Source organism: Podarcis cretensis (assembly GCF_951804945.1).
Source record: "Podarcis cretensis genome assembly, chromosome: 10".
Taxonomy (NCBI): domain Eukaryota; kingdom Metazoa; phylum Chordata; class Lepidosauria; order Squamata; family Lacertidae; genus Podarcis; species Podarcis cretensis.
In genome coordinates this window covers 8,180,351-8,202,425 of record NC_137179.1, presented here as the reverse complement: position 1 = coordinate 8,202,425, position 22,075 = coordinate 8,180,351, and the positions used below count along the sequence as shown (strand labels likewise).

At 46.4% G+C, this 22,075-nt stretch overlaps 1 protein-coding gene across 2 annotated transcripts in view; it reads right to left on the bottom strand.

Annotated features, from left to right (window-relative positions):
• Nucleotides 1–22,075, bottom strand: part of PLXNA4 (plexin A4) — a 630,666-nt gene that overhangs the window by 19,612 nt on the left and 588,979 nt on the right. For both annotated transcript variants that reach the window (XM_079992126.1, XM_079992127.1), the window contains 6 exons: nt 21,829–21,988; nt 17,943–18,046; nt 14,055–14,154; nt 11,527–11,717; nt 6,724–6,893; nt 678–890 (listed from right to left, as the gene is read on the bottom strand). In XM_079992126.1, coding sequence (XP_079848252.1) covers nt 678–890; nt 6,724–6,893; nt 11,527–11,717; nt 14,055–14,154; nt 17,943–18,046; nt 21,829–21,988 — 938 coding nt within the window. The remainder of the gene's footprint in view (nt 1–677; nt 891–6,723; nt 6,894–11,526; nt 11,718–14,054; nt 14,155–17,942; nt 18,047–21,828; nt 21,989–22,075) is intronic.

Sequence of the window (22,075 nt, the reverse complement as noted above, 5' to 3'; positions counted from 1 at the left end):
TTACGAGTCCACTGCTCTTAACCACTACACCACACTGGCTCTCTCAATTCAGTTCACATTTAAAGGTGAAACCTACCAAATTCGCAGCAAGCGCAACAATCTTTCGAAATTTGTACTTCCCTGAATTTTGCAACGCGGTTCTCTATCTGGATCAGAACCTTGGAATAGGGTGGTATGAGTAACTTTAATAGCAGTTCTAAGTTCGCAGTGAGAGATAAGATAGTTTAATCGTATTTAAATTTTGATCAAATGTATTGTGTAATGCAGTAAACTAATGAAGATTATCTGAAGTAAGGAGTGGACAGGAAGTCAAGTCTGTAGTAATAAGACCATTTTCAGTTTGTCATTTTGTGTTTAACATCGTGCTTAGGATTTTTTCTTTTTGATGTGGATGTTGTTGTTGATGAGGTTGTTGTTGTTGTTATTGTTACTGTCTGTAAATTTATAGCATCACCATCAACTGGGGCAACCCAGTCAGGGGGGCAGGGTACAAACAAACAATTGTCATGTCCTTCAGAAACCATCTTAGCCAATGATCAACATCACATCTGACCTCACTGAATTCCAAAAATTAATTTGTGCAGAAACATACATTCTTCTAACTGAACCTATTATTAACCCTTTACATAGCAGGGGGTTGGACGAGTTCTAGTGTTGCAAGAAAGGGTGGGACATACCTTTCCACCCAGTTCTTGTAGCTGGGGATATCCTTGGCGTAGAGGAGCTTATTCGAGGGGGAATCCTTGCCCAGACGGTGTTCTGAGGTCGAACAGGAGTCCATGAAGGTTTGTGCTACCACCGAGAGGCAAGCGTCGGTGATGCTGTTCTTGTGGATGTCGAAGACAAACTGCGGGTTCTTGATCATGTTCACCCAAAACCTTAGCGGCAAGCTTCAGGAAAGAAAGAGGGAAGGAAGGAGGGAAGGAAGAGGAATTGGCTTACTTCCAGCTGTATAGGTTCACTTTGTAAAACACTTTTGAGTGTTAACAAAAAGTCTTCAGCCAACGGAATTGCAGCCTTTTGCTTTAATTAGAAATGCAAACTTCTTGCAAACAACTTGTCAGGGAACTGCCATCGGAGCCAGAGGCAGAGGGAAGGCTCCAGAGCGATGCCGGAGAGGGTCCCAGCAGGGAGAGAGGCAGCCCATCTGCTGGGGAAGGAAATCAGCGTAACACCAGTGGAGAAGGGGGGCAGATGGGGGAATCGGAGAAAAGGCTCCAGGACTCTTCACCGGAGACCAGTGGGGAGAGCACAGGTACTCCGCTGCCCACACCCTCCCTGAGCAGAAGACTTCCACGCAGGGAGAGTAGGAGGAGACTTGGCGTCAAAGAACTTCTTTGCTGGAAGAAGTTTAAGAAACGCCCACTGACGGATTCTGCCAGCGACTGAGACAGCCACGAGTGCAAGGCTGTCCAGACAGAAAGGGTTCAACCAGGCAACCTAGCCAGGAGTGGCGGCAACTTACACACGAGCAACCCCCTTAGAACCATTACACAACTGTTGCAGCTTAAACTGCTGGCATAAAATCTGAATTGCTTCAGAGGATAGAGGTATCTAGACTCTGATTATTCTCCTTATTCTCTGACTTGAAGCTTATCCACAATTCCTCTTGCCCTGATGTTCCCCACTTGTTCCCAAGAGTTCTCCTTGGGGAAGGAGTGGGGCAAGGGGAAAACTGCTCAGATCCATGCCCAGAAAGCCCAGGTCAAGAGGAAAACCACATGGACCCATGCTTTCTAGCACGGGACAAGTGAAGGTGTAGACGAACCTTATGTTAATCTACCAGAACCACACTTGAAAGTCTCCTGGTGATCTCATTCACTTGCATTGTGACCTCATTCACTTCACCAAGGTAAAGGGACCCCTGACAATTAGGTCCATTCGTGACCGACTCTGGGATTGCGGTGATCATCTCGCTTTATTGGCTGAGGGAGCCGGCGTACAGCTTCCGGGTCATGCAGCCAGCATGACTAAGCCGCTTCTGGCGAACCAGAGCAGCACACAGAAATGCTGTTTACCTTCCCGCCAGAGTGGTACCTATTTATCTACTTGCACTTTGACGTGCTTTCTAACTGCTAGGTTGGCAGGAGCAGGGACAGAGCAACGGGAGCTCACCCCGTCATGGGAATTTGAACTGCCAACCTTCTGATTGGCAAGTCCTAGGCTCTGTGGTTTAACCCACAGCACCACCCGCATCCCATTGGCACCAGCCTGATGGATATTAATGGTGGGCTGTTAAGCAAAGTCTCCTTGGCTGGTCTGAAAGATGCTTCTTCACAAGCCATTCAAGGCTTTGAAGATGATCAACACCAGCATTTTTAGTTAGCCCAGAAATGGACTGTCAGCTAGTGAAATTCTTTAAGAGGTTACCATTTCCCTAGCCCAGATTTCACCATTCTGGTATTCTCCAAATGGCCTGGACCACAATTCCTATCAGTTCCAATCAGCCTTAACTGGTCCAAGGTGCTCTGTGGCACGGAAGCCACTTGTGCACAACTGGCAGAGTGCACCAGTGAGCTGACATGGGGAATACTGCATGAGTAAATTGAAAATTGCAATACAACATCAACCCTGCTATGTGGGAATCCTTGCAAATGACCACAGTGTCTGGAGACAGGCAGTCAGGTCCTGCATCCATAGCAGTGTTCAGAGAAGATATGACTTCTGGACGGAGCACAGAAAGAAGAACTGGGCGCTTTCATCTGCCCCAGCTGCAAGAAAACATGTTTCTCCTGTAGGGATCTCTGCAGTCATAGCAAGCGCTCTAACTCTGCAATGGTTTGACTTTACCCTCCAATGGTGCACACTTCCAACAGAAGCCAGCTAGGACATTTTCTGGATGAACAGTTGCCTGCCAGACTTCACACCTACAGAACATTTTGTTGCAAGTTCTTAGCTCAGCAGCAAGCAAGCAAGGATAAAAATCCATTGAAAGCCCATATTTTGAGGAAGCACGTTTAGAAATGTGCATTTAGATGCACATTCAAATGCTAAAACAGCTCGTTGTCTGGCTGTAATGGGATAATCCCCATGTATGCAGCCCTGAGCTGCCATGAAACAAGATGCTGATGATAATTATATCAGAGTAATATTGAATTACATAACAAGAACAATGGTGCTGCTCCTTTGCCAGCCTTGTAGTCAATGCACCCCATTTGAAACTAAACAGGGGTGATGACTGCTTCAAAATTTCTTCCTGTTCCGAACCTGTCCAGCTACCTTCAAAGGACCCACGTCCTCCATATGTAAGATCCGTGTTTGATACATGAACTGCCAGATAACACAATTCTTTCCCTAACAAAATCCTGGCTATTTCTGTCGATTGCACATGAATCCCGACTTAATACCGAATCTTCCTTGAGTCGAGGGACTTCTCCCAGCATCTGGTAGCAGAAGATATGTAGAAGCAGTGGCTTGGAAGAATGAAGCCAAGGGAAGCCAACTTGGAATCATTTGAATCTGACTGAGAAGAGATCATTTCCCCCCTCGTTTCTCAAGCCCCCCCCTTCTACCCACCTTCTTCTCTCTCCCCCCCCCCCGCCCCCCTTAAATAAACCTCCTGCTCATTTACTCTGAGTGGCTTCAATCAGACTTAGATTAGTGCCACAGATGATGTTAATAATATGCTAATGTTTCATTAGCTGAAAGCTTCTTTGGTTGCCTGGAGTTTCTCTGTTTATTTATTTATTTATTTATTTGTGTGTGTACAATGCCGACAGCCTGCCAATCAGCATGGAGGAGATGCTTCAGAGCGCCTCTGGCTCACTCGCCTGCATCTCAAGACGTGTCAGTGTCTTTCGGATTGTTGTAGAGAAGGATGTGACACTTCCTAGCAGGAAGGGGGAAAGGGAGCCTCCCTCTGCGCTGATCTTTGTGTGTGGCTCCTGTTCCATGGAAAGCCACTTCCGCACTACGGAGGAGGTGGGGTTGTGGGTTTCATGGCCCCCACGCGATTGGGGGGATTCCCGGCCGCGTCACACCCTGGCCAGCCAATCGGCTGGCTCTGGGGGCGTGGCCTGTCCTACGTAAGTCAGGTCACAGCCGGGGCTCTCCCTCTTTGCCGCCTGCCAGCTGTTCCAGTTTTTCCCACCCTCCTGCCCTATAAGGTTTCCGTTCCTTGACCTTGCTATGGACCTTGGTTGGTCGCCGTTGAGGGGCCTGGTAGGAATTTATCCACTTGGCAAATTGGCACCAGCCACTTTGTTTTTGCCTACCTCATAGCAAATCATCACAACTTTCTTGGTATTGGTGGTTAGACGTTGGTATTGTTCTCTAGATGGAAGAGGGGAGGTAGCGCCATCGCCTGCCCCGCATATTGAAGGATAGTGCGATAAAGGATTCCAGGGGGCGTGGCCCTGTCCGAAGCCTGGGGAGCTGAGGGCCTAAGGCACGCCCCCTCTCGGTGGCCCCGGGGGAGTTCCTAGTTGATGTGCATCAGCAGGACTCCCTCTACTGGTGGTTAACCCTTCCCAGACTTCAAGTGGATGGGCTGAAGTTGGATATAGTTGGTTAGGACCAATGCCTAAGCCAATACCGCTCATCACCTGTAACCAGTAAAGTTGTGGCCTTATTTACCCCATTAACCTTAATAATTGTGTCATTATTTCCACTGGGGGGGGGGGACTCGCCATGCAATATAGCAGCAGCCTAGAGCTGGGGTCCCCAAAGAGGCAACTGTGGGCTCCATCAGACACCCTTCATGGTGCTAACCAAGTCCCTTTACATATCACATTTAAAAAACAACAACTGAGGGGGTTTCTTGCGTGGCATTCAACCAACTTGTTCCTTAGGGAGGGAGTGGGGCATGTATGTGGAGTGGTGGGGAAGTCTTGTGTCCAGATCAAGGGAAGTGATAGTACCATTCTATTCTGCCTTGGTCAGACCCCACCTGAAAACACTGTTCTGGGTGCCACAAATTCAGAAGGATATCGACAAGCTGAAAGGTGTGCAGAGAAGGGCAACCAAGACAATCATGGGTCCGGAAACCAAGCCTGATGAGGAATGGTGGCATGCATATTTGTGGTACAACAAGGTTAAAGTACATAAGGCATTTAAAAACCATATTGTCAGGAAAGCATTGTTTAATGTTTGGATAAGATACAAAGATTTATTGGAAAATAAAACCCCAAGGTGGCTGTCACCAATGGAAGCGAAAGCGTTTAAAAGACTTAACATAGAGTCCAAATGGCCAAAATACTGGGAAATTTTAGAACAAGAGGGAGATAAATTGAAATTGCAGAGCTTTGAGAAACTAAAAAAACAAAGTGCGAGATTGGCTTCATTATCATCAGATAATGGAGGCTTACAAATTGGACAAGAAAATTGGATTCCAGGTGGAAAAATCGAAATTAGAAACAGAATTGCTGGAACCCAAAACTAAGGTTTTGTCAAAGATGTATAACTTGCTGTTGAAATGGAACACTCAGGATGAAACGGTGAAGTCTGCTATGATTAAATGGGCACAGGATGTTGGACATAATATTATGTTTGTTGACTGGGAACAGTTATGGACCACCGGTATGAAATTTACGGCATATAATGCCTTAAGAGAGAATATTATGAAAATGATTTACAGGTGGTACATGACCCCAGTCAAGCTTGCTAAAATTTATCATTTGCCCGATAACAAATGTTGGAAGTGTAAAGAGACAGAAGGTACATTCTTTCACCTTTGGTGGACGTGCCCAAAGATTAAGGCTTTCTGGGAAATGATCTATAATGAACTGAAAAAGGTATTTAAATATACCTTCCTTAAGAAACCAGAGGCCTTTCTTCTGGGCATGGTCGGCCAATTGGTGCCAAAGAAAGATAGAACTTTTCTAATGTATGCAACAACAGCAGCAAGAATACTCATCACGAAGTATTGGAAGACACAAGATCTACCCACTCTGGAAGAATGGCAGATGAAGATGATCGACTATATGGGACTGGCAGAAATGACCGGCAGAATCCGAGACCAGGGAAAAGAGTCGGCGGAAGAAGATGGGAAGAAATTTAAAGACTATTTGCAGAAATATTGTAAAATTAATGAATGTTAGATTGATGTTGGACAGAAATTAAGTGGTTACCAGCTGTAATGTAAAGGTTGAGTAATAAGTTAAAATAAGTTACAACAAGTTATAATAAGGATTTGCTGAGTTAAGAATTCGAACTGGAATACAAAAGGGGGAGGTGAGAGGAGGTCTGGGAAATAAGTTAATGGAAATAAGTAATGAAAATTACATTTGTTTTTGTTTTTCTGTATTTTTGTTATTTTTTGTGTATTTTTGTTTTTTGTTTGTTTTTTGCATTAATTTGGAAAAATCTAATAAATATTTATTAAAAAAAAAAAGATAAGGAATGGTTGAAGGAGTTGGGGATGTTTAGCCTGGAGAAAAGGAGACTGAGAGGAGACAAGAGTAGCCATCTTCAAATATCTCAAGGGCTGTCACATGGAAGAGGGAACAAGCTTGTTTTCTCCTGCTCTGGAGGGGAGGACCTGAACCAGTGGATTCAAGTTACAAGAAAGGAGATTCTGACAAAACACCAGGAAGAGCTTTTTGATGATAAGAACTGTTCAACAGTGGAATGGATGGTTCTCCTTCATTTGAGGCTTTGGAGCAGAGGTTGGATGGCCAGTTGTTGGAGATTATTTAGCTCTGACCCCTGCATTGCAAGGGGTTGGAATAGATGAGCCTTGGGGTCCGTTCCATCCCTATGATTCTATGACGATGTTGCACTCACCAGTTGCTTTTCCAAGTGTGCCGCACGTGAGGATCGTGGATGTTGTGCTTGTCTGCCTGCTCGTCCAAGAAGTCGAACATGTATTTGATGGCCAGGGGCAGAGCACTCCCACGATGTGCTGTGCTGAAGATGGTCTCAAAGAGGTCATCCACAAACTTCTGTAAAGTGCCCTGGTAGGAGGAGAGCAAAAGGAGGAAGAAGAAGAGTAGAAGAAGAGTTTGGATTTGATATCCCACTTTATCACTCCCCTTAAGGAGTCTCAAAGCAGCTAACATTCTCCTTTCCCTTCCTCCCCCGCAACAAACACTCTGTGAGGTGAGTGGGGCTGAGAGACTTCAAAGAAGTGTGACTGGCCCAAGGTCACCCAGCAGCTGCATGTGGAGGAGCGGGGAAGCGAACCCAGTTCCCCAGATTACGAGTCCGCCGCTCTTAACCACTACACCACACTGGCTCTCAGTGTGGTGTTGCAGGTGGTAAGCAGGTCCATCACTGGAGGACAAAAGGATTCTAAACCAATATGTGAGTAGGCTAGGTCTATGACCACTTCAAATATCACAAAATGTTTTCACTCCGGAATGCACAACTGCCAAAGTTGTCAGATTCCCCGTTGAGCAGCATTCCTGCCTGTGGAACTGATTCTAGCTACATGCCTCCCAAACCACTGAAATGATCTAGGAAGATAAGAGTTGTAGAGCTGGAAGGGACCCTGAGGATCATCTAGTCCAACCCCTTGCAATGCAGGGATGTGCAGGTGTCCTTTACAGGGATCAAACTTTCAACCTTGACATTATCAGCACCACACACTAACCAGCTGAGCTAGACAATTGGGTGAGTAGTACACATTGTAGGCTGTGTTTGTGTTTGTGTGTGTGTTTTTCAAAACTGGGTCCCTTTCTTGTCCATGAAGATTTATCAAAATCTTTGCCCTGTCGGTGGCTAGAATTGTCAGCTGTTTAAAGGCTTTGTTCTGGTTTATTATTATTATTATCATTATTATCTGACTGGGTTCCCCCAGCCACTCTGGGTGGCTTAGAACATAGATAAAAACATAATAAAACATTAAACATTTTTAAAAAACTTCCCTATAGGGGGCTGCCTTCAGATGTCTTCTAAAGGTTGTAGAGTTAGTTATCTCCTTGACATATTATGGGAGGGCATTCCACCATTCAATTTTGCTCAAATAAGTTTACATAAAAAAAAACAGAAACAACAACAACTTTATTATTGCCCAGAATGCTGTTTTTATTTCAAACATTGCAGATATTGGACAAGATGGAGTGTTTCAAGAAGTGGCAGAAAGATATATCTAAATTTGTCTGGCAGGGCAAAAAGCCCAGAATAAAATTTAAGATTTTAACTGATGCAAAAGAAAGAGGGGGGTTTGCCCTGCCGGACTTAAGACTTTATTATGAATCGGCAGCTTTTTGCTGGTTGAAACAATGGCTGCTTCTTGAGAACACAGACATTTTGGATCTGGAAGGGTTCGATAATAGATTTGGTTGGCACACATACATATGGTATGACAAGGTAAAAGTACATAAGGGTTTTAAAAACCATATTGTCAGAAAAGCATTATATAATGTTTGGATGTGGTATAAAGATTTGTTAGAAAGTAAATCTCCCAGGTGGTTGTCACCAATGGAAGCCATAGCATAATATACATAGAAATAACAGTATAAAATAGGGGGAGAGGTAAAGGTAGATAAGTTTACATAAATTTGCATGTTGTCCCGACAACAAGGGTCTCATTTTGAGAGTCAAATTAGAGGTGATGGGGACAGCAAGATCCATTTATTACATGTTTGCCCCATTTGTTTAGGAGGTGAGGGAATAATAATAAAAATTATTATTCCCGGTTCAGAAAACTGGGCTCAGGGCAGCTAACAACAAATTTAAAACAATTGATGCAACAAAAAAAACAGCATAAAATACAGTGTAAAACGTGAATAACAATAAATTCAGAATTCAAAAATCAATTTAGGGGGGAAATCCATCCAATAAACATTAGATGATCACCAGGGCTAGCTGGCTAAATTAGTCCTATTTGGGCCAGCGAGGAGACCAGGGGAGAATTAGCTGTGGGATCCCAGAGCGGGTAATCTACATAAAAAGGGGAGGCGGAGGGAAGGAAGGGGAATAAAAGATCAGGCTAAGTTCAAATTGAAAGCCAGGCGGAATAGCTCTGTCTTACAGGCCTTGCAAAAGGAAGTTAAATCCTGCAGGGCCCTGGTCTCATGGGACAGAGCATCCCACCAGGTTGGAGCCATCACAGAGAAGGCCCTGGCCCTGGTGGAGGATAATCTAACTTCCTTAGGAATGGGAGGGTTAAGCAAATTCAATGGCTACTAGCCAGAATGGTTATGTTTAACTATGCATGAGAAGAACTAATTTCTTTGGTGTGTCCTGGGTTTCCCATGGTTCCATTGGATGTCCGCAAGTAGGCTGAGTTCATCTTCCTTCACCCGCCTGCTCCTCTTGATGCAAAATTTAGACCCTACCACCCCCTAACCTCCACCCCTAAGCTTGCCTCATGACGATCCGTTTTCCTTTCCTAACGCAGCGCCGCTGGGGAGCCCCTTCCGCCTGCCCTGCTTCCACGCAGTGCTGCCAAGTTGTCGGCAAAACCAATTCTGTGTAAATAAAGTGCCGGCGCTGAGCGACAAGGAGGTGTTGCCACACGGAAGGCATCAAGTGTTAAAGCACCGTCCATGGCATTCTCGGGCTGAAAGTCAACTGCAGAGAGTTATAGAGCTGTCAGGCAAATCATCTCCCATGAAACGCTGAGCGCGGTGACAGATTGAGTGCTCACCGCCAGCTCGTTCGCCTGCCTGCACCTTCGTACAGGCCAGCACCTCAGCAGAGAGGCTGTTTCCCCTGTCAACCAGTCCGCTGGAGAACTCTCTCCATCTCTCTCCTCCTCCGCTAAACGCTCCTCCTGATCAACCCCCCCTAAACATTAGAGGAGGGAGAGAATGGTTATTGCGTTCCAGACAACAGGATGCATTATGAGGGTGTTCCTCAGGCAGATTTCAGCTTGTTCAGGGTCACAGAGACTCCTGGAAGATGGGAAGTCTGTGCAGCACACAGTGAAATGACTCAGGGGGTTAATAATATAAACACTAAAAAAACCTATATTATTAACTTGTAAAATATGGATTTGTTGGGGGTTTTTTTAGTTGTTGTTGCTTTTTTAGTTTTACGAATGTTGGTTTTTGTGTATTGTTATTTCTCGATATTTTTCGTCTTGTTGCTGCTGTGTGGAAAATACTAATAAAATTTATTTTATATATATATATATATAGAAAGAAAGAAAGAAAGAAAAAGAAATGACTCAGGGGGAGCTTTCCAGAACCGGAGGACATTTGCCCGACACCGTTGACATATCCATTATTTGCCTGGATTTTAGCTCTTTCTTTCTTTATATAAATCTTTATTGTTTTAAAATACAATCACACAACAAAGGTAAGTATAACAGAATTAAGTACAAAAACGGGGGGGGGGGGAGATTCATCACAACAAAAAAGGCAAGAAAAGATTTAAGAAGACAAATTTTAAGAAAGTAAAAGAGAAATGATAAAGAAAGACCAAATGTTTATACAACATCATGTCTTATCCAACAAAGTTTTCTGTATGAAACTTCCAATTGTTCTCATTATACTTTTTCTCTTGTCATGATTTTATCACACAGTTTAATTTTATATCTTTTTTCATACGTTCTGCTAGGATGTTTATTTCATTCATTTATTGTACACAAGTATCATTCCAGTTCTGCTAGGATGGTATCATTTTTACAGTATAATCTTATATATTCCTTAAATATTTTCCATTCTCCATATACTTTCTGATTTAAGGCTCCCCTGACTTTCCCCATCAGCTTTGCTTGTTGGAGATACTCTATCATAAGTGCTTGCCAATTGTTATTGTTGGTGTTGTTTCACATTTCCAACTTCTTGCTACAAGTATTCTTGCTAAAATCGCAGGATTTTAGCACTTTCACTAAAACATTTAAATACATGCCCTGAAACACCTCTCCAATGAAAAAAGGGACATTCTAAGGAAAAGTAGGACATTCAAAAACAGAAACCGGGACAGCTTCTCTAAATCAGGGACGTCCCAAGAAAATAGGGACAGTTGGAGGGTCTGTAAATATGCCAATTAAAAAAAAAATAGTAGACATATTTAGATAAGTCTCCCTGGTTGCTAAGACTCTTCTCAGAAGCCATGTTGACACTTTCCTTTCAGAAGGCCCAAATGATTTGTGACTGACATTCACCTTGCCCTATAAGCAATGCCGAACTCTGGAATCCCCACCCTTCTGGAGGTGTGGCAGGCTAGATTGCTTTTTCCAGCGACATCTACACTAGCTTGGTGATGTCCACAGAATGGACGAGGGCAGGATCCCCAAGGATGTGGTCTAGAGGGATCTGACTTCTGGCACCAGGCCCAACTCTGCATTATGAAAATGTCTGCAAATGGAATATGAAGACTGGCAACCATAGGTACTAGAATATATGCATAGACTTTAGATAAATTTGCAGTGCTTGTGAATATTAACTGTTGCATTTAAAGGGGTGAAGTCTGGGTACCTTCTGAATAGCAGGAAACACTTCAGATGAAGAGGTAAACCCAGCCGCAAAATCATCCTCTCATCTCTTACCTGCCAAGACAAGGGTTCAAGCCCTACGTTGGACGAAATATTCCTGCAGGGGGTTGGACTTCCAAATTCTATGATTCTAAGATCCCAAGAGTACTGGTACCTTCTGTCCACCAAATTATTCCCCGATCCCCACAACCCTTCCATACCTTGGTGGCTAGCAGCCTGGTCAGGTAAATCTCTGACACCATCTTGCTCCCTCGGTCGCCCTCCTTCTGATCTCCATGCTCGTGGTTCTTGACCAGATGCCACATCTTGACTCCACTCTCCAGGTCGGGTGTGATCATGGGCGTCCGGGAGCGCAAGCTGTCTGGGCTGCCTGTGTAGCGGATCATGTTTTCTGAAAGGGCGAAATCCCATAGGCTCAGGATGTTTTCTTCAAGGACAAGCTGGGCAACCAGTTCTGGGGCCTGTTCTCCTGTGAGATCGCCTTACCCCATATATGCCAAATCAACTGATTAGATCGGCGGAACTGGCATTGCTACAGGGCCAGATAATATGTGTTCCGCATTTGTAAGGAACTGGCCATTTAGTATGGCAGCATGTATACTTCGGAACTCCCTGCCTATTGACCCGAGGCTGGTGCCTTCGCTGTATTCTTTTTGGCGCCTGTTAAAAACATTTTTGTTTAGAGCTGTGTCTCCCAGACTTGGATCTCCAGTTGTTTTTGGACTACAATTCCCATCCTCCATGGCCATCGGTCCTTCTAGCTAGGGATGATGGGAGTTGTAGTCCATAAACAGCTGGAGACCAAAGTTTGGGAAACTCTGGTTTAGACAAACATACATGTTTAGAAAGCTGGCTGGGAACTGTGGTCCAAAACATGTGGAATGCACCAGGTTGGGGGAAAACTGATACATAGTATGCAAGACTGTCTTTCTCTTCTATCATATCAGGTTCCGCCCCCACTCCCCTGAAGCTCTTTAGCTAGAGTTGGCTATGTATTTGTTCACGTGAACACAGACAATAATCTCTTAACCACGCTGGGTTTTTGAGCCTACTATTCTGGCTTGGTGCCATAGCTGTCAACTTACAGATTTGAAAATAAGGGACTAGCAGCCTCGAAAATAAGGGATCAGCAGCCAAAATAAGGGATTTTCCCAGCACAGGTATGTTCAACTTCTGAGCCTCTCCAAGCCAAAGGCAGAAAGCCCAGCCAGCAGCCAAACGAAGCCTCAAGCAGTGGTTCTCACAGCGCAGCAACCCGGCAAAGGGGATGCCGCAAGGAAAACCACCGTCACCTCTCCACTGGGAAGCGCTGAGCAAAGGTGAGTCCCCAGGCAACGCAGCCAATTTGATCGGCCCTAGGCATGCAAGCTCCACCCCCCAGTCGTTCTTAGACTCTTTATTGGGTGAGCAACACAGCCAAGCAACACAATTGGAGCCTCCCTCCTCCTTGGCTGGCAGGGAGGGATGGAGAGGAGCTGCTTCCTTTGAAACCCGGGAAATTTAAGGGACATCATCATTAAGGGACAGCAGCGAGACATGGCGCTGGGATAAGGGACTTTCCCACCAAATAAGGGACGGTTGACAGCTATGGTTGGTGCTCAAATTCCCCGAGTGTGATTTTGACTCTTGTAGATTTTAGAAGGATATGCAAATCATGACGCTGAATGGGGAACACCACACTTTATAAGGTTAATGCAAAAAGTGGGACCAAATTGTCATCTGCCATGAGCTAAGATCAGAGGTCACCATGGAGGGCAAGATCTATCTTGGAAAATGCACTAATGAGTTGCAAGCTGTATTAATTACTGCCAGGAGCATCCTGGAGCATCGTGGACAGAGCTTAAGTTATTGGTCTTCATCTGCTGGGTCATGACCTGACCTAAGGTGGGTTGTATGAGAAGGTGGTGCTACCATTTCCTTTCCTTTCCTTTTAACCCTTCCACCCCCATCAGGGAAGAGTCAGGAGTGCAAAACAGATACTTGGGGAAAGCATGCACGGTAAAGGGGTGTGAAATCTTCCTTTTTCTTTCCACAAATATCTCCCCCTCTCTAAATAATGGCATGAAAAACCCAGTGCAACCCAGAGGTGAATCCAACTGACTTCAGCGAGATTAAGTGCAGGACTTTACCGGGCAATTCCAGACTGCCACTGTTTTTGGGCGAAATTCAACCACACAATGGCAATTTGAGGTTGCGCAGTGATAGTTGTTTTGGAGCTTTGGGGCATATCATGAGGAATAGGCAAAAGGTAAAGGTAAAGGACAAGGTCTCCTGGACAGTTAAGTCCAGTCAAAGGTGACTATGGGGGTGTGGTGCTCATCTCGCTTTCAGGCCCAGGGAGCCAGTGTTTGTCCGCAGACAGCTTTCCGGGTCATGTGGCCAACATGACTAAACCTCTTCTGGCACAATGGGACACCATGACAGAAACCAGAGTGCACGGAAACCCCATTTACCTTCCTGCCACAGCAGTACCTATTTATCTACTTGCACTGGTGTGCTTTCGAACTGCTGGGTTGGCAGGAACTGGGACAGAGTAACGGGAGCTCACTCCATCGTGGGGATTCGAACCACCGACCTTCCGATCGGCAAGCCCAAGAGGCTCAATGGTTTAGACCACAGCGCCACCCGCATCCCTATCATGAGGAATACCAGGATGTGAGCCTTACACCCTGGCCTAGACTCCCTTCCCTCTCCACCCCCATTGTCCTCAGGGTGCACAGGCTCTTACCATACTTGCTAGCAGAGGTCCTGGAGACGGTGGAATTGTTGACAGCATTGTATGCTGTCACCTGCTTGGACACCAGAGCCACCACGGATCCATCGGGCACCTAAAGAGGGAAAGAGCCATAGTGTCAGGGACTGGACTGAAGAGGAATGGTGGAGACCAGCCCCCACTCCTCCTGAACCTTCCCAAGAGGAGGGGGACAGGACAGCTTTACAACTGGTTTGCAGAAGGTCATGGCTCTGAAACAGAAGAAGGACAAAGCTGGGAGATAATAGAAGAAGAGGAGGGGGAATGTTAGGATCTTCCTACACTCATGTAGGACCCTGGTAGAGATACATGCCCGACTGGCGTGTTCTCTCCTTCCTGGTCGTTCGTTCGGGAGCTTCAAAAGCTTTCTCCAGTTCTGGGAAAGATCCCAATCCAAAACCCTGGAGAGTCACTGCCAGTCAGTGTAGACAGTACTGAGCTAGATGGACCAAAAGTCTACCTCTGTATAAGGCTATGTTCCTAGGGAAGTTCCCTATCTTGGCCACAGGCTACGCAACACATATAGCCAGCTTTTATCGGGAGAGAGAAGGGGAAATGGCAGTGAGGTCAGCATGGTGCAAACACACCAGCGGAACCAATTTGGTGCTCTTGCCAGCATTTTTGCACCACGTCAACCTCCTGGTATGCAGCAGTGACTCAACCGGCAGGAGGTCAGAGGTAAGCATGGTGAAGAACGAAGTCTTGAACAGGCCCTGGAGGTACTCTGCACTTTTGAGGAAGGATTTAGGGCTGGGGGTCTCTGGGACTGTGGGCCACAAGAGGCCACCTGAAGCCCAGAAGAGCGGAAAGCTCTCCAAAAGATGGGAAGCCTTCCAGCTCCTGATTGATGCCCTCTCAGAGCCTCTCTTCAAAAAGCAGGCGGAACAATACAGAATATTGAGATGTGCCAGGAACATCTTTGAAGAATGCGTAATTCTGAGAAGAAAGAGAGAGGGGGAGGACCTGGGGAAGAGCCGCCAGCTCTTCTACCAGCAATAACAATAATTAGCACTTAACACAGAGTGCCTTCATCTTCAAAGCATCTCTGAGATGCTAATTAGCCAGCTCTTCATGGAGCCCAGAAAGGTGGCTTTTAACACCTGCAAGCTAGTCTTCTTGTCCTCGCATGAAGGGAGGAGGGTCAACAGCGTCCCACTGAAACATTGGTGGCTATCCAATTGGTGGTATAAGATCTGCACACTAATAGCCTTTTGCTAAAAAGCCTCTTGTGGCTTTCAGGTTTGCCTGCCTTCTGCGATTCAATCCCTTCAGGTTCTCAGTTGTAATGTTGGAAGGCTGGGACTGAGTAAATCTAACAGATCTTCCACTCCAGCCTCCTGATCAAACCAAGGAAATGTTTCTGGAAGAATCCTGTGCGCTCCTGAGGCAGCTCTAGACACAGAGGTTTGTCCACACTACTTGTTACAAGAAGTGTGTGTTGTTGTTATTAGTTATTATTTCGGTCACAGACCAGTTCCAGTCCACATACAATGTCAAGGAAGTCATAAAACACGATAGGGATACATTTGAATTTGCAATTAGGTATATAACAGGGACAATACAGATACAGCAACAGTTTAAAATATATAAATTAAAACTAATTAAAACTTAGTCACTAAAATATAACCTAAAATTAATGTGTCGTTGTTGTTGTTGTTTGAAAAGTGTGATTAAAATAGCCATTTGAAGGTGGGGGAAGCAGGCAGGGATGTGCTTCTGATCTGGATGAAACCCCTCTCCAGCAGCCTTTGCAAACAGCACCATGCATCATGAAGTTTAAGTATCTACTGGAAGCATTTTTGTTCAAGAACGCTTTCCCTGAGGTATGAGCCAGTCATTCCCGAAATATCAGAACCACAGGACTGTAAGGTTGAAAAGGACCCCAAGGGTGATTGAGTCCAACTACATCCAATGCAGGAATCACAGCTAACTAATCCCTGACGTATGGCCATTCGACCTCTGTTTTAAAATCTCTGCCTGCCACCTCTGTTCCACTGCTGAACACCTCTTACCACAGCCAATTGTTGAGGATGCTGGGTTCTGTAAGGCAACAACATTTGGTGGGTAGCATGCTATCCAGCCCTGCCTGGCTGCAGCACAGCTTGCTTTCAAGCCCACTGTCATGGAAAACTGCCAGAGAAACGTTAGAGAACCTTTCCATGCTGGGGCAAGAAGAAATGGACCTCCATCTCCAACCTTGGGCCTCCTCTTCCACCCATAGATCTCCCTCTCAGCTTCTGTAGAGGGGGCTTCTTGTTGTTTAGTTGTCTAGACACGTCCGACTCTTTGTGACCCCATGGACCAGAGCACGCCAGGCTTTCCTGTCTTCCACTGCCTCCCACAGTTTGGTCAAACTCATGCTAGTAGCTTCGAGAACACTGTCCAACCATCTCGTCCTCTGTCGTCCCCTCCTCCTTGTGCCCTCCATCTTTCCCAACATCAGGGTCTTTTCCAGGGAGTCTTCTCTTCTCATGAAGTGGCCAAAGTATTAGAGCCTCAGCTTCAGGATCTGTCCTTCCAGTGAGCACTCAGGGCTGATTTCCTTAAAAATGGAGAGGTTTGATCTTCTTGCAGTCCATGGGACTCTCAAGAGTATCCTCCAGCACCAGAATTCAAAAGCATCCATTCTTTGGCGAATAAGCGACTTGCCTCCATCTGCCATTGTTGGGAACGAAGGCACAGTATCCTGCGAACCTAGCCCCCCCTCCCCGCCCTGTTAGTTAGCTTGCAGGGTCCTCTGGGGAGTTGTGGCATTTCCCTTCAGGACCGAAAGCATCAATCTCCTTCCCCTGCCTGAATGGAATTAACTGCTGTCCTCCTCATTATCTCATCTCCGCTTCCAATCTGTTTCTAATCTGTGGCCTGACATTTCATCCGATGCCATCACAGGGGGAGTGAAGGCGATGCGGGGCGCGTGTGCTGGAATAAAGAAAGGAGTTGGGGGAACGGTTTTCTCTCCTAAGCTGGATATTTCTGATTGAATGTCACCAGGTGACGGAGACGGCTGTCAAGGAAGACAGGGAGAGGCACCCACTTGATGGCTGAGAATGGAATGACTTGTCATTCCTCTGACCCAGCTCTTTCGTAAAGTTTGAAGAATAAACTCCCTCCCTACTGTGCTGGGCCCAGGGGTTAACATGGGCAACGTGGTGCAGGTCCGGTCCCAAATCCAAGGGTTCCACAAGGAGTCAGTCCGACAGTGCATAAGGCAGGCAACCAGGCTAGGTCAGGCACAGGGTGTCAGGCAGGTTCTAGCAACAGCAATGTTGCTCCCGCAACTTGGGGCAGGGTACGACAGCCTTTTATCTTTGTTGGGGTAGTGGCCGGTCCTGGTCCCCCGGTGACTCACCTCCCTGTCTCGCCCGAAGGTGAGCACTCCTCCTGCGAGTACTCGGGTCTCTCCTTCTCTCAGACCTAAGTCTCTGCAGCTTGAGAGACATTGGTGGGTTACTAGACCCAGGGGCTGCCTCAGCCTCCCCTGACCCAACTGGTAGTGGAGCAGCTGTAAGTGATGGCCCAGCTGAAGGCAATGAGGTAATCCCCGCATCTGGAGCCAGGGCAGGCTCAGGCCCCTGACTCGGCCCAGCTGGTGTTTGCTGCAGGGGAACCTGTGCAGACTGGGACTCTTCAGGATCAGGCCCCAGACTTGGTTCAGATGATGCCTGAGGCAAAGGATCCGGTGCGGACTGAGACTCCTCTGGTTCTGAGTCCGAGCCCAAGTCCCAGGCCATCACACCTACATCTGGTAAGCTAGTAAACATCAGAGTGACTGCTAATGATGCATTTGCTTTAATTGTTTTTGTGATGAAGCCAACCTGGTCCCCGGAATTCAAGGGGGTAAGAACAGCAAAGATTCCAGATTACCTGATAGTGAGCGAGGGTATTGAGCCGTTTCCAGTCATTCTCAATCTTCGTTGTGAGGTCCTCGTCTTGAAGGATCATCCTGGCTCCGCTTGCTTGCCTCCACTCTGTGGAGAGAGAGAATCACAGGTGACCTTCCCCACCAGGAGACATGGGGGGAACCATGAGAGAGAAGGAAGGAGGGTGACTATGGTCAGACTTGTTGGCTCTCAGTCTGCAAATGTGAATCTGCCCAAGGCTTCCTCTGATCCAGGGCTTGTGTTGCATGAAAAAAATTAATATAGAGTGCCTCTGAGCTGGTGTGGGGAACCTCAGGCCTAGGGGGTGAATGTGGCCCTCCAGACCTTTCTATCTTGCCCTCAGGACTCTCCCCAAGCCATACTCCTGTTGGCCCTCCTTTCCACCCTCCTGCCTAGTGTTTTTGCCTGCCTGGATGGAGGATAGAGAGGCTGTGTATGAGTGCATGTTGAAACTAGCCTATTACACAAAGGCAAAATTTATCTTAATTGCTCCTCCCACGTTTTCTTCTGACCCCGCCCACCAGTGGCGTGAAGAGCATGAACTGGACATCGGACTGAAAGTGGCTTCCCACCCCAGCTCTAAGCATGTGCAAAATGCTTCTTCCCTCTCTGAGCGACCACAACAAAATTCAACACATATCTGGGTTCAGAAGGCATTGCGCTCGGAAAGCTCCAACGCCCAACTTCACAATTTTTCAAAGGAGCGTGGGGACACCCGCCACAGACTCCGTTTATGCTTCTCATACAGAAATGTGAAAACCGCTGCCAATTTGATTTGACCCTAGCAATTCCCTTACTGCATAATTAAAATGCACTTGCAAAACCAACACTCAGCTTTTGCTGTCTATTTTGCAGAAGTTCAACTGCAAAAAGCGTCTATGCTGAACGAAAGTAAAGTGGGAAGGCGGACAACTTTGGAAGGACGTGGGGCAGTTTCAAGTCTCTCAGTTTCTAAGTTCCGCAGTCTTCAATTCAGTTTTCCACATTTCTGCAACAATCTGTGATTTGTGTGTCTGTATATACACAAAAAGGGACGCAGGTGGCGCTGTGGGTTAAAGCCTCAGCGCCTAGGACTTGCCGATTGAAAGGTCGGCGGTTCGAATCCCTGCGGCGGGGTGCGCTCCCGCTGCTCGGTCCCAGCGCCTGCCAACCTAGCAGTTCGAAAGCACCTCCGGGTGCAAGTAGATAAATAGGGACCGCTTACCGGCGGGAAGGTAAACGGCGTTTCCGTGTGCGGCTCTGGCTCGCCAGAGCAGCGATGTCACGCTGGCCACGTGACCCGGAAGTGTCTCCGGACAGCGCTGGCCCCTGGCCTCTTGAGTGAGATGGGCGCACAACCCCAGAGTCTGTCAAGACTGGCCCGTATGGGCAGGGGTACCTTTACCTTTACCTTTACTTTATATACACAAAATTCATCAGCGGTTTAGCGTGAATTCCTTCAACCTTACATGCAGCTTTGGCTTATATACACATTTTTTACAGAGCTGTTTCCCCAGTATAATGCTATTTTCATTGATATATGCATTTTATACATGCTTTATTGCACTGTATGACTTTAGTATATATGTTACCTGGCTGGAAAACTACATCGCAAAATTTGGGAAAGTATGAATTTTGTAGGATGGCTTTTCTTTCAGTCCACATATTGTTTTGGAAAGGGCGGGTTTGGCAGGTTCCCCTTTGTATGCAAACTGAATTGAGTTCCTTCACCATCCCTAGTCCTAGGTGGGGAAAGTCTAAATGCTTTTAATTGATCTAGTTCTTTGGGTGCAGAAGCCCACAGACTTTTGACTAACAGAACCATCAAAGGCTGGAGAGAGATATTGAGGTTATCCTTCCACAACTTTTCTGGGGGCTGCTAAAGACCAGCAATGCCCTGAGGGAAGCCAGAAGTGAAGGAGCCCAGCCCTTTGAACTCAGCTCCCAGTTGGCATGACAGGACTCTGTCCGTCTTCATTTAATCCAATGTATTTGTTTTAGTGTTTAAACTGTGAACCACCTTGGGTGCCTTGGCAGGAAGGCAGTATCTATATACCTCAAATCAATCAATTAATCAATATTTAGTATTATTGTTCATCACATTTATACCCCACATTTCCCAGAAGCACCTCAAGGAAGCATACACAGTTCTCCTCATCCTCCTTTAATTCCCACAGCAACCTTGTGAGGTAGGCTAGGCTGAGAGTGAGTGAGTGAGTGGCCGAAGGTCACCAAGTGAGCTTCATGTGGGGATTTGAAGCCTGGTCTCCATGCTTCTGGTCTGACACTCGAACCACTACACCACACTGACTCAATCAATCAATCAATCAATCAATCAATCAATCACATAGACCAAGAAGGTTGGCACCAACAAAGACTTCTGTTATCAAGAACTTGAATGCCCAACTATAAATCTTTCCTCTCCCCACTAACCAGCTCCTGGCTGGCCTCTCGCTCAACCTTGCCCTGCCCCTCACTCCTTTTCCAGACTCACTTCAGACATATTTCTTCTGATTTGTGCTTGAGATTTTTCTTTCTTCCCCGTGTTGATCTTGGCAGGCATTTGCATGACTTCAGCCATCTTTTGCGAGCTGCAACCCAACTGCAATTTTGAGTCCAATCAAAACATACACACTCAAATGCCCTAGGACTGCAAGACCAGGGGGAAGTACATGCCGGCCTTTGCCAGATGACCAGGGCATTGGGAAGCTGCAGTTCGTGCCTCCCAGGAAGGTTGCCATGGCAAGCGGGTTAGTGCAGTAAGTCCTGCACCAGCAGTTGGTTAACTTCCAGGCGACTGGAGAAGAGACTTACCACCATTGCCCTCACCAACATTTCCTTTTTGCTGCTGTCAACCTCCTCAGGAGTAAGGATATGGGAGTCAGCCGTATCTCATCTAGCCTGGATGCCAGCAGTATGCCATCTACCCCTCCCCTCTGAACTGTATTTAAGTCAAGCTCCTTGGGGCGCAGCAAGACAATTACCAGAAATGCTATGGCTGGTTAACTCTTGTTTTGCTACGTATTTATGTCCTTAAGCCTAGATTCTTTATTTTTTTAAATACGTGTTGGCCCAATTTGATTTTTTGTCATTTTTTATTTTACCAACATGCCTTGTCTTTTGTATATGTGCATTTCCACTGCTCTGTGTGTTGATGTTTTGAATGTTTGCTACTTTGGAAATGTGAAAAGGGGGCAAGTGGCATATAAGTATCAATCAATCAATCAATCAATCAATTAAGGGGGAAGATCCACCTGGCTTCATCAGTCCCCCAGCGAAGGAGCAGCTGACCCAATGCCTGTTTTCCTCTACTCCATGGGTAGGCAAACTAAGGCCCGGGGGCCGGATCTGGCCCAATTGCCTTCTAAATCCAGCCCGCAGATGGTCCGGGAATCAGTGTGTTTTTACATGAGTAGAATGTGTCCTTTTGTCATCTTTGGGTTATTTGTGGGGCGTAGGAATTCATTCCACCCCAAATATAGTCCGGCCCCCCACAAGGTCTGAGGGACATATAGACCGGCCCCCTGCTGAAAAAAGTTTGCTGACCCCTGCTCTACTCTATGAATTCCCTTTTTCTTTATGTTTTGTGCCTATTAGATTGTGAACACACACACACACACACATTATGGATTGTATCTAATGTTACTGTTCTTCATTCTCCCCATTGCATTTCCCCTCATCAAAGCCTACACCAGAGGTTTGGGGGACTGAATCAGAGGGAGCCTGAGAATTTTCCCCACCCTGTCATTGGTATGTGAGATAATTCAGTCATTTACATCTAAAGTGAGGGAGTTTCCCACATGCTACTATATATTCCAATAGTTGTGTGAATTGACTTGCAGGCTTGCTGGACGCCTTTCTCAGTCAACCCAAACAAGAGACTCACGCACCTAGATCCATGTCGGCGGCTTTTGGCCGGTGGGAGCAGGGCACGTTCTTGAAGATGGCGTCAAGGATCTTCTCCTTCACTTGCGTGATGGTGTCGCAGTTCAGGATCTTCACGGGGATCTCGGGGCTGTTCACATTGTCAGGGTTCACACAGCTCAGGACCTGTAGTGGATTGTGGGTTGGAGACAGGATCAGAGGACAGGGCTTAGCAAGGAGGCTGATCCCAAAACAGCATATGGGCAAGGTGGC